Raw genomic sequence first — 12,658 nt, 5'->3', positions numbered from 1 at the left:
AGAAACACATCAGACAATTATCTAAACTAGCACATCACAAAGCAATTGTCACTAGGGAAGCTCACACAGGCGTACAATAGAAGATGAGACTAATAATCAAAATAATCAGTCTCACATTAAGCATAAAGCCCTTGTGAGGAATTACCTTGATCTAGATACACTAAACATTTATAATATAAATTATCTTTCTGCCAAATGCATGTAATTCTTATGATGTATAAATACACACTATATTGCTTAACATGGACAACACAGGACAGAGCAAAGTTAAAGGGTGTTCTGTATTACTTTAACCTGACCAGAAAATGGGAACATCATCACCTACTTCTAGTTCCCAAAGTTATTTTAGAAAGGCACGTTTATTGAATTGTGATACAATTCCACTAGTTGTGTTAACTATAATGCACATTTGGGGGATAATTTGTAAAATATATCTCATATATATCTTTAAGAATTACAGAATGGTGTGGTGGGAATAAGGTTATAAACTAGTGACCAACACTTTGACAGAAAGCATGTTAAATGTCATTTCTCAAGGGTATTGTGAGTAATGTGCTGGGAGGCTTCTGATTAATGGACTGGAAACCATCTGAGGACAACCACCCTTGGCTTATTTATTTAAAAATATATATATATATATATATATTCCAACTCAAGAAAGTGATAAACAAGGCGGTATGCTGATATAAATATTTTATTTACTCACAGTATTATAAAATTCCACAAGAATGCACCAAACAATGTTTTACATGCACAATTTTGAAATATACCAGACAAACCTCTTACTTTTCAATATGAAATCATTAATTTAAATAAAAATCAAGCATCTCATAGAGATGTAGCAAAAAACATCCAATTAATACAGCAGTATTAAAAATTAAAGGCCAAGTTTTGTAAAAAATTAAATGATGTGTAGGCCTATGCATTGTTTGGCAACTTAAAAAGCACAAAACGTAAAGCCCAATTTGTTTATTTCTGTAAGTGCTTTGCAGCTTCTGAATTAGAGCATTAATTAATATTTTATTTGTATTTAAATTAGTCCTTTTCATGCAAACACTGTTTACCGTTATGGTAAGTTTCAAACAGTGCAGACTTCGACAGCTTGCTAAAACGTTATGACTGTGTACAGTGTCGACCATTTGAGAGCACTCATTTAAATACTTAAATCCACCGTCAAAAAGATCCATTCAGGATTAACCAAGAGAAAATCTATTCCAATACATACTAATGTTCCACTACGGATGACTTTAACATTATATTAAACCAGACTTTACATTTTCAACAAAATATGTGTCAGGGTACTCTTCCAATAAAATCGAATGATTCTGTTAATATAGTTGTAGTGTGCATACAATGTCTATCTCTCGCATAGTATAGTACAGAGGTTATTCCAATCAACATTGTAATCGCTTTTACATTTATGACAACACTTGACCTTTAACAGAACATGGAACATATTTCCTCAACTACAATAACAGAAAAACACTGTTTCAGTAACACATTTGTGGTAAAATAATTACTGAGAAATTATGAGGGGTGGAGCTCATGTTATGTCATGAGCTGGAGATAGTTCCATGTAACTTACAATATTTATTAAGCAGTAACAATACAAGGGAAGAAATTCTAATTATTTCAAGAACAAAATATACAGGAAAGCAATACTAATAGACTGCAATATACTTTAGGAAACGATAGTGGTTTTGGACAGTATTTTTTAAGAAGCATGATTTTATTTGGTCCAAAAAAATCCCCACAAAACCATGTAGAAATGAATCCTGCTGTAAACCTGCTGTAAATGGATTGAACTTTAGATCCCAAATAGCCTTCCTTTCTCCAGTAGCAGATGTATGATTTATGATCTTTACATGAGGATCTTACGAGCTCAAAAACAGAAAGAACAAACAATCGTGAATCACTGGCAAACAAATACCTGCGAGAGGAATGCTGGCATCAATCAATCTGCTTTGTCTGAATTGTGACAGCAACAATAATAGGATGGCAAATCAATACCCCATTGAATACACTGCAGTAGAAACTAATCAAAGCAAACATTTAATGAAATCACTGATGGAGAAGATAGAGTAAATTTGTGGTTACTATTAAGGATGGGCACTGGCATCTGTCCTTTAGTGCAACCCAGTTGTGAAGCCAGGTATAACAGAAACACTGGGAACAAGATGCTAAATACAAATTTATATTTTACTGTTTTGCTTCCTAGAAAAGATTTCCAAATGAACATGGGCCCAATCTGTGTCACCTGAATTATGGCAGACACAAACAAATCGCCTATTGAAAATATCAGATCAGACAAGCAAAATCAGGATGCACAAGCTTTACTTCAAGTAGCTATGGGGCTGAGAATTTACTCCGACAGATCCCATTACAGCTCACAGTACATTTATCATTCGGATATAATGACAGCCATTATTCTATTGGTCCTACAAGTCTGAAAACCTCTGGCATGTGATACTTTATTTAGATAGCTCGTAAATTATACCACAGAATAGACCTTACATTTATTATGTCAGGACATACTCTGTATTGAGTATGGACTCTGTGACATTCCAATTCATCACAGGCATTTTTTATAACATTTTTCTCTTTGTCATGTTAACGTAGCTTTCCTTTCAATTGAGTTGCCTTTTTGCTTTGGAATATGTATCGTGTTTTATTATACTCTGATTAACACATGTGGCATTAATATGCATGCCTTCTGACATGTTTCTATTCTGTGCTAGAACACCTACTCTATTACATTTGCTTCACTGGGCAACATTATTATGGGTGATTAATTCAGCAATCAAACTGTGAATGCACTTTGATATTTAGGTAACAGTGCAAAGAATACAACATAAAGAGTATCCAGTTTCAAAATGACAAAGTTGAAACTCTGAGTCAAAGTACTATTGTAGCTTCTGATTTATACAAGTTTTAAATTTGGCCTTAGCAGAACAAAAACATTTCTCACTCTCTGCAGTCAAGTATTCAGCCATGTTTGCTTTTGTGTGAAGTAAATGGTATGCAGCACTATGAAAGGAAAGAAGCACACTCCAGAATAATAATAACGACTGCTCAGTACTGTATCAATGATTGAACAAGAAATGTGGCAGAAGTGTGCAGGAAAAATAACCTTGGTTCGCCACTTGGGATGAGTTTTGTAGGTTTTTGCTGCACAATAAAAGAAAGCAAAAAAACCACTCAATCAAAAATCCAGAAAAAAAGGTTTAAGAAACTAAGAAGGTATTAGAAAGGCATTAGCCACAGTTTGACTATGATACTTTTTTTCTAGTTTCACCTCAAACAATACATCTTTATATTCAAACCTCAGTAAAAAAAAAAAAAAAAAGAAACACACACACACATTCGCTAAATATAGTACATCGCTATTGACATCTTGTAGACTTTAATTTAACAGACCTGGGTTCCATCGAAAGAGTTTGCATGAAATAAAGTAACCGTAGCAACTAAAATACTAAATTCCTGAAATGATTATATGTTTAAATAACAGATAAATATGTAATACATATGGCAACATCATTTGACTGTTGCATCATGTACTGTTTTATTTAAAAGAAAATAATTAAAATATATGTCTATGTGCAACTCAGAATATTGTTAAATATCTGTATCTAAAAGGCAGCATACATTCCACTTAACTACTTAAATTGTTCCCATTGAAGTGAAGCCTGTACAGTATTCATTTTACATATGATTCAAAGGCAATACACACTATAAGTTTGTTGCACACTAAAGTTAAAATGTGTGCAATACTAATTTACAGCTTTAAGCCATTTAAAAAATATATAAATACAAATTCTGTTTTTTTTTTCCATATTAAGTTTGTATTATATTGCTACTGTAAACCTTTCAATAGATGGTACACTGCCATATGTTTCTGCCTTGAATTCAGATATTTTTAAAATTCAATAAACTGTTGACAACATATTTGATCCTCTTAAGATTATAATTAATATAAAGCATTTTTTTTTTATTTCTTTTTTTTTTTTTTAATAAATTGTCGATAATGAATGATCCATACTTAATGTATTTGTTAAACTACTTTGGTATGCAAATGAGATTAAGGCCATTATTCTTGTAGAGTTACCTAGACAACAAATGAGAGAACACAATGTTTACTGTATATTGATGAAGTAATGCATGATGCATTGACAGGAAACGAATGTATCAAATTGAGTATGTTGGTGAACCACAAGTAATCAGTTTGTATCATAACAAAGTTGATCTGACTATGAAAGAAAGTACCACTGCGATAAACGTTGAAAGTGTGGAGACATTTGAAGCTGATGCACTGGAACCCCTGGCACCCATACCTGTAAAGAAAAAAAGCAACATGGTAGTATAGGAGCCCTGTAACACTAAGTTTGCTGTTACTCTTTAATTACTATGTATGCTGTAAATCTGTAAATGTACGTTTGCAATATGTACTCAACAATCAATAGGCTGTAAACACGTAGTATTGTACATAACATACACTAAATAACTAGTTTATGTAGTACTTTGTGATTATCTATGATAAATAGAGAATCTAGGGCATGCCAATGTGTTACCTGAAAAACATACTACCTATGTAGTAGACATCTTGCATTGTTACAACACAAATGAAGTCACTGTTATCCAAACAACAAACTCAAGTCAGGATATGCTTTCAAAGGTCAAGAAAGATGAGCTTACAAACATCTAAAGAAATACGTATTCCTGCTGGCATTTCGCATAACGCAATGTTATTAGCAAGAGTTATGAGCAAAAAGCAAAGTGGTGACAGACCCACCAGTGTTTTACTTGTTCACTGGCTAGTGTGTTTTATTTCTTTTTAAATAAGCCTAGGGTGATAAACCATGTAAAAAGACTTACTTAATGTCTGAATCCGTATCTGTCCACTGCTAACACCATCACCACCATCACTTAATGTTTTAACCTCTATGATATAGTCATCACTTGAAGAAAGCTGCAGCTCCACTGCTGTTCTATTGGTTTTCACTGCAGTTACATCATTATTATGTCGGTATCGTCTGCATACAACCTGTGGCACAACAATAGGTTATTACTGATACATTCCCATACTGACCTTATTAGATAAAATAAAGAACTGGATTGCATTTTTACTGTCAATTTACCAATCAATTTTCTCAAAAGCGTCCTTACACCAGGTTTTCTGAAAAGAGAAAAACACTCATTGAAATGACAACACTTGAAATGAACAACCATTGAAATTATTTCAAGGGACTCCGGTTATCTGAGGTTGTTTATTTCTAGTTTTGTAACTTTAACCAGTGTTATTCTGTTTTTGGAAAACAATTGTGCAAACGACACTGAAGTAAAAGTAGTTTGGGTTGTGCAGATACACATAAATAAAATAACATTTACCACATGGCTAATAATTTAAAAATCTATTTAAAGTGACTTTGTACTATACCAATATGACATTTCAATTGTTATATATCTTTTCAAAATGTGCTCTATAATGTAATAATGTGTCCTGTGCTTGAACTTATTTTTTACAATGTTAGGCTGCTTAAGGTCTATGTAATAAAGTCTTAAATAATCAGACTTCAGTACTTTTTAAAACCATTATTGAAATAGATACCTGTTACTTACTTCATACCCTGTAACCTCAGATTCATTTTCCATTGCTATTACGTGATCCCATTTCAAAATAAGTTTTGAGTTGATAAAGCTCCATTCAATATTTTCTGGAGGTTGACTTGGTGCTAAATAAAGAAAAAAGATATATATGTACATTAAAATAAACTGCATAGTTAAAGCTGGCAAACTCCCAGTATTCAGAATCAAATTATAGACTTTATTCTGTACTACAGTTCCAACATACCATGCAACTCACATGAAAGAAACCTACCCTTACCGACAACAACAAAAACAATGTTTTATATGTTTTATGAAAACAAACAATAAAGCAAAAAATGCTGACATGATTTGTCATTGAATAAAAGAACAAAACAAACCTACGTGGTTTTTTGGTTGTGGCATTGACAGAATCAGTAGAGGGACCTGTCCCAGCAGTATTAAATGCGCTGACCGCTATATAATACAAAGTGTTGCCTTTCAATCCAGTAATATTTAGTGACGTTTCATTTCCAGTTAATCTTATTGTGCCCGTTGCCTCAGGCTTTGTATCATCTTCCCAGTGTGAAACCTGTTTCATAAAACATAAACAACTGTTAAACCAAAGCTTGCCACAGTGTATATAACGGAATTTAACATGGATAGAAACACTGCAAGAATCCCACTGCATAGCAGTTTAATCCATTCCTGGTTTCACGATGAGATTAATGAGACACACCCGAGCTTTTTACCTGCACACTGGTAAATCAAGCCCATAGTAAATCTGGGAAACTGCTATACAACAGAAGTCTTATCTCCATCCCTGTTTAATATATTACAAATACAAAGTGTTATATTATACCTCATATCCAAGGACTCTTCCAGTCGTCTCCTTAGAGGATACAGGCTGCCAGGAAACTTCAATTTCCGAAGCTGAGACCCCTTTGGCAGAAATTCGGTCAGGTGCTTTGTTGGGTTCTAGACAAATAGGAAAGGTGTTGCAAAATAATTTATGGTGTCCTTTCATTCAACTTGGTACATGAAAAAAACAAATACACCTATACTTTATCTAGAGTATAATTAGCACTTAACAAGCAAAGCTCTCCTGTTTTTTATTAGGATGGTACAATGTAATATATATTTTTCCGTTTGAAAGCCGTAATTACTGTTACAAAGTTAGGGTTAGAGCTTTGAATATACCATTATTGTGAATCTGTGTAAAAAAGCAAGTGATTCAGTTACCTTCTTCTGCAGAAAATATAGTTGTTATAGAACTGAAAGGCCCCTCTCCTTTATTATTAAAGGCCCCAACCTTTACTTCAAATGGAGAAAATGGTAAAATGCTGTCATTTCTGAAGGTGTATGTTGAAACCCCCAGTGCTGTTATAATCGCTCGTGTCCAAGTTGCTGTGCCAGTGGGTCGAAAAGCAACAATGTAACCAAAGCCTTCACCATTCTGCATTTCTTCTGGGATTGGCTATGAGCAAAACACAAAACTATAGTGATATTAAAACGAATACAAAACAAGACACAGCCTCACTTGTATTATATTTATTCATGTACAACTAACGTAATTCTTGGTGTATATATATATATTAATGAATTGAATAAAAAACACTTGGTGCATTATTTAGGTATTGTGATTAGCGTATGGAAAGTGATACTACTGTAGGAGCAGTAGGTAATTAGGGTAAACAGCACGTACACAATAATTCACTGGTAAAAAGTAGGCAGCATTGCATGTGCTGCTGACTTTTCCCCCAGAAGAAGTTTCAAACACATATTAATGCAATTTAAAAGCACCGAACGAAAAACGATAGACCACTTACCTCCCAGGTGATTACGAGTTCAGATTTTATGCCACCTCCACCACCTACTTCAGAAGGTGCTATGTCAGGAACTGCAGAAACAAAATAAAACACAGTACCAGTGATCAACATGCAATGCTAAAGATTCTGACTGACAAATCATAACGCCAAACATAACATCTCGAATATCTAACCATGGATAGGTAGCTGATGCAATCCAGGTGGGGTATAGGTGGATCAAATCAACCCCTTTCACAAACGAAGCACTCTTCTTAAGTCTAATGGATCTAGAAAAACAGTTTGGATATATATGGTCAAATTCCACTCACCTGCTTCCTCTGTTCTGGTTTTGAGTGATGCCGCACTAGGTTCTCCAACTCCAACACTATTACTTGCAACCACACGGAATTCATACTCCACCCAGGGGTTTAAATCCACTATGGTGGCAGTTAATGTATTACCATCAATGACTTCGGGCACTAAACGGAGAACATATTAAGAATGATTCGCACCTAACTGTGACCTTATCTTATTCAAATTGTTGTGTATAGTATGCAAAAAAAAAAAAAATGTAATGTTGTTAAAGCAGCTTTGAGCAATTGATATGTTTCTGACAAAAAATAAACCAACAGGTTGGTTTTTACCTGTATCAACTGCCAGCCAGCCTACTGTGTACGGTGTGCTTCCTTGAATGGAATACCCAGTGAGAGGGCTTGCATTATCACTGCCTGGTTTCCAGGATAGCTGAGCTGTGGTTTCTGTGATCTCATCCACTGTCACAGCCTCGGGTGGACCCGGGGGACCTAACTCAATCAGGACATTTACAAAGTTAGTTGCAGCATACAGGGGCACTGCATGGCTATTGAGATAAACTTGAATATATAAGATTGCATTCCTTCTCAAACTGTTGTGGTTCCTCTATTAAACACTAACACTAAGTTTGTGTTAGAAGAGATTATTAGCATTCATGATTTTTTAAGCAACTGTATAAATACATACTTAATTACATAAGTAAGCAATGTATACAAGGGAAGAAATGCTTTCCGTTGTATATCTGTATCAGTTTAAAAACACAAAACTGCACAGTTTGGGCTCAATTTACAACATTCAAAGTATGATAGGCTTCACATTCAACCATCTGTTTTTAAGTGAGTTACTCTTGTAACTCTATGTATGCTTCTCCCTAGCTTCCTGACAACAACACTCTTCTGTTATTCAACACCCAGGAGATTGTTTGTATATTTGGAGTACTTCAATATCCATCTGCTTCGTTGTCTTTGCTCCTAAGAGTTGCATGCGTTTGGCATGAATGAGGGAGTGGAATTCAATTGATCATCTTTATCATACACCAATTCAATGTACAATCTGGATTCCGATTTCTGCATTAATTCATTAAAACTGTCAATTATAATTCTCTCACACTGTAACGCAACATTTACTGCTTTGTACACTGCGCTTTTAAATGACTTTGGAATGCATTAAGACAGTTTTACAAATACCCCATTTACACAAACAAGTTTGACTACAGTCAGCTGTAAAGATTTCAATTAGGGCTCCCAGTTACATTTGCCTAGACCCTTAGAACATTCTAGAATTATTATCTTCTGAATACTATTTCCTTTTTTTTCTTGAGGTGCCAGAATTCTACATCAAGTGCTGGGGAGGACCCTCCATCACAGTCACACTGAAGAACGCTGTTGAAGAACAGCACTGTACCTCCGCGAGGATCAAGAATAATTACAAGTACTCGCAGTTGTATTTTTGATATGCTTATAAAAGTTCTTTCTTTTCTTTTACTTCAAGGCTTTGGCTGTCTGTTCTTTGGCAATCACCTCCAATCCAAGTCTATAACATTGTACATTCTAAGTATGTCTGTTAGTTCTAAGTGCATTTTCTTACCTTTTACAATTAAATCAGCTGCGGCTGACAAACTCTCTACATCTGTATTTACAATGCAGACATATTTCCCAGCGTGATTTAGCTGTATGTTTCTAATCATCAAATCCCCAGCTACAGTCTGAAAAAACACAATTACAGAATGTATATTGGTGCAATTTGATATAAAGGCAATACTATGAAAAAAGGAAGCTGAACATTACAGGTATAACATCATTGAAAACAGAAAAGCCCAGATAATCTCCTTTGTACTCCCACAATATACTTAATGAGAAAGCTTATAAGATATTCAGTGAGTGTAGAATATGTGCTATAATCTTCAGGGAGGAAAACATCAAACCTTTATCCTCAGATGCCTTATACGTTTGCTGTGCCATACCTCTTTAAAGCTCCTCATTAAGCAGTAAGTACAGTATCTTTAGGATACTTACCCCACCCACTTTTTCAAAATGGGTTCCATCTTTCTTGAAATCTATAAGCTGCTCATTAAACGACCAAGTAAATGATACATCCAGTGCTGGATCACAGGAAATCTGACACGGCAAAACTACACTTTCTCCCACGATTATCTCCAGGTTGGAAGGACCCTGAGTTATTCTTGTTGGATCTGTTAAAATAAATCATATTTTGTAAGATAGATACAGTACCTTATGGTATCACAAGAAAATACCATTTAAAGGTGTAGAAAATATTGAAGACTAATGGCACATGTTGTTGAAATGTACAGTAGCTACACCTCAGCTACACACATATAATATGTGTCTTTTTACATAATATGTGGAATACAAATATATAAGTTGAATAATTTCCTATGCATCACAGTGACCATTGGCATTGATTTTCCTTACAGCAATTCAACACACTCAATGTACAAAAAACAGAGTGCAAAATGTAATGCACACCACATAGTTATCAGAGCCAAAGTCCAGTTTAGTCCATTATATGGATCCCCAGAGAAGTTCTAGTTAATGACACTACATTGGAGTAAAAGGTTTTACAGCTGTGTGTACATTACCAAACAGTCAATAAGGGAAATAACAGAGGCTACTCATGGCGCACTGTACATATGTAAGCACAGAGCTAAACCTTGCCACATTCTATTTATTTATACAATTTATAAATACAATTTATCAGTGAAATGGCCACTTCATGTTCATGTTTATTACAAATTATGTTTTTTAAATCATTAAATACTACTAAACAGAGCTTTTAGTATTGCTATCAGAATTATTGTAATAGAAAGCATAACTGATAGTGTGTAAGTGGGTAGAATGATTCAATGGCTTGTCAATGATGAGGACAATGCAAGACCCGGATCAACAGACATTAATCACGGACAATACACTTGTGAGCAGCTTTAATCCTGAAGACTGATACACAATGATTGGTGACGATACAGGCAAGTCTTGGGTCATCATTGATGAGGGTAATCAAGCTGTACTGAGAGAATCCTGTGAAATGTGGTCAAAGATTTTGGATGCATTCGAATATAAAAGTTGGAGAAGAGATGGTACAAAAAGATACAGGTACTTTTATCCTCTTTCCAGATATATCCAGTGGAATACAGTGTATTTGGCCTGTTATATAGTAAACAACAAACTAGCCAGCACAGTGTATCAAGATCTTCTTTTTTATGAATGCCCCAGTGATTCCTCATTTAGATAACTTTAAGACAATATGGCCAATCACAATAGCGTGCATTAGCAAAGCAGAGAAGTAATACCTGTAACAAGCAGTGTTCCTGTGGTACTTGCTACTCCAAACTGGTTCCTTGCTACACAGGTGTAGCTTCCGCCATCTGATTTGGTAACATTTGCAATGCTAAGGGTGCCGTCCTCCAGAACAGTAATCCTAAACAAGACACAACAGGCTTTATACACTTAAAAAAGAATGGAAAAGGGTTAGGTGCTTTATTATTATTATTATTATTATTATTATTATTATTATTATTATTATTATTATTATTATTATTAGCATTTAAATATTTAACCACAAAGGGCACATTAATACAAATCAACTTATTTTCAAAACCGTTCTTTAAGATTCAGTACCTCATAAATATAATACAATTTTGGCATTTCTCTTTTCCTTATATATACAGTATATACATATTTAAAAGCATATACAATGCATCATGTTAACAGTAACAATGAACTCACCCAGCACATCATAAAACAATTGTCTGCGAATGAGCTCACACAAGTGTTACAGGTGAGACTAATATTTAAAAGACATTGTTGCTATGAATCACTTAAACTTTTAAAAAAGAAATGTCGATATTGTGATGAAAAACAGAAACAGGAAAAGAATATTACAAGTAATCAAAACCTTGTTACATATTACATTGAAAAATCACAGAGTGATATCTGTCAAGTATGTTAGTCATTCACACGCAAAATATTTTCAAAGAAACAGCCTTTGTGTCAAATACAATGTACAATTCTTGCACCAAAAAAAACAACATAATTACAGTTATTCTGGTGCTGAAAGTATTGTACACCCTTTAAAATAAGAAAAAAAAGAAAAACACAATTTACTATTTACTATCTCATGCTTTTAGTTCCAAGCTGCTTTTCATTTTATTCCCTTTTTTGTGGTTGTGCTTAAAGCCTATTTGTGTGTCGCATTTAAACACCACGTTATTAAAGACTGCTGTACAGGCATGCTGCTCTGAGCCTGTATGCCGTGCATAGCCCCTCAGACGTGACCTCAGAGGTCATATCTCCATGGTGACCTCACAATACACAGGATGAAAAGTTAATACAAACATCCATTGCGATTTCCTGAATTTATTGAAATCGTTTTTGAATTTATTGAAATCGTATTTTTCATTTTATAGTTTTAGGTTTGAGGTGAATAAATGCTAGTAAATAGACAATGTTCGGTGTTGTGTAAGCATGTGATATACAGTACATGGGAGGGTACAAGTGGATAAATACACTTTTATTTATGGAACAATATCAGCACTTTAGTAACATATACAGGTAACTTTATACAGATAGAAATCCATACTATATGGTCCGTGCTTTTTCTGAGACCTCGGTTTGTAGGCCTACAATATATGTTTGTTAGTGGCCAAATTCTTAGATCATTACAGTTGTGCTTACTAAAGACTGAAAAATTTGATAAGGAAAATGACATAAGGTATCCTAATGCCACACCAAGAGCAAGTCCCATGTCGCATATGCACGTTGAAACAATACAGACCACTGTGGCAACCTTAGCAAAGAAAGAGTGTGATTCATATCTCCAGTATCACATTCTTAAAGGTCTTCATATGAGGCAAGATACAAGTCAATGTAAATGCCCTCTTATGTCAATACACCACAATCTTGTGGTCAATAGTATCAAAGGCTGCTGAAATCAAGGGGTAT

The 12,658-nt window shown here is 34.5% G+C and overlaps 1 protein-coding gene across 1 annotated transcript in view; it reads right to left on the bottom strand.

Moving 5' to 3' along the window:
• Positions 1 to 684: 684 nt before the first annotated feature.
• LOC117413805 (contactin-3-like) overlaps positions 685 to 12,658 on the bottom strand; it is a 48,982-nt gene continuing 37,008 nt past the window's right edge. The window contains exons 12-23 of the mRNA XM_034023139.3: positions 11,008 to 11,135; positions 9,716 to 9,891; positions 9,288 to 9,405; positions 8,033 to 8,191; positions 7,718 to 7,867; positions 7,410 to 7,480; positions 6,823 to 7,057; positions 6,443 to 6,558; positions 5,986 to 6,172; positions 5,617 to 5,729; positions 4,873 to 5,041; positions 685 to 4,331 (exon numbers count right to left, since the gene is read on the bottom strand). Coding sequence (XP_033879030.3) covers positions 4,228 to 4,331; positions 4,873 to 5,041; positions 5,617 to 5,729; positions 5,986 to 6,172; positions 6,443 to 6,558; positions 6,823 to 7,057; positions 7,410 to 7,480; positions 7,718 to 7,867; positions 8,033 to 8,191; positions 9,288 to 9,405; positions 9,716 to 9,891; positions 11,008 to 11,135 — 1,726 coding nt within the window. The 3' untranslated portion in view covers positions 685 to 4,227. The remainder of the gene's footprint in view (positions 4,332 to 4,872; positions 5,042 to 5,616; positions 5,730 to 5,985; positions 6,173 to 6,442; positions 6,559 to 6,822; positions 7,058 to 7,409; positions 7,481 to 7,717; positions 7,868 to 8,032; positions 8,192 to 9,287; positions 9,406 to 9,715; positions 9,892 to 11,007; positions 11,136 to 12,658) is intronic.

This window comes from Acipenser ruthenus, chromosome 25 (assembly GCF_902713425.1).
Source record: "Acipenser ruthenus chromosome 25, fAciRut3.2 maternal haplotype, whole genome shotgun sequence".
NCBI lineage: Eukaryota > Metazoa > Chordata > Actinopteri > Acipenseriformes > Acipenseridae > Acipenser > Acipenser ruthenus.
Note: the sequence above shows the minus strand (reverse complement) of the source record. Positions and strands in the feature narration are given on the sequence as shown.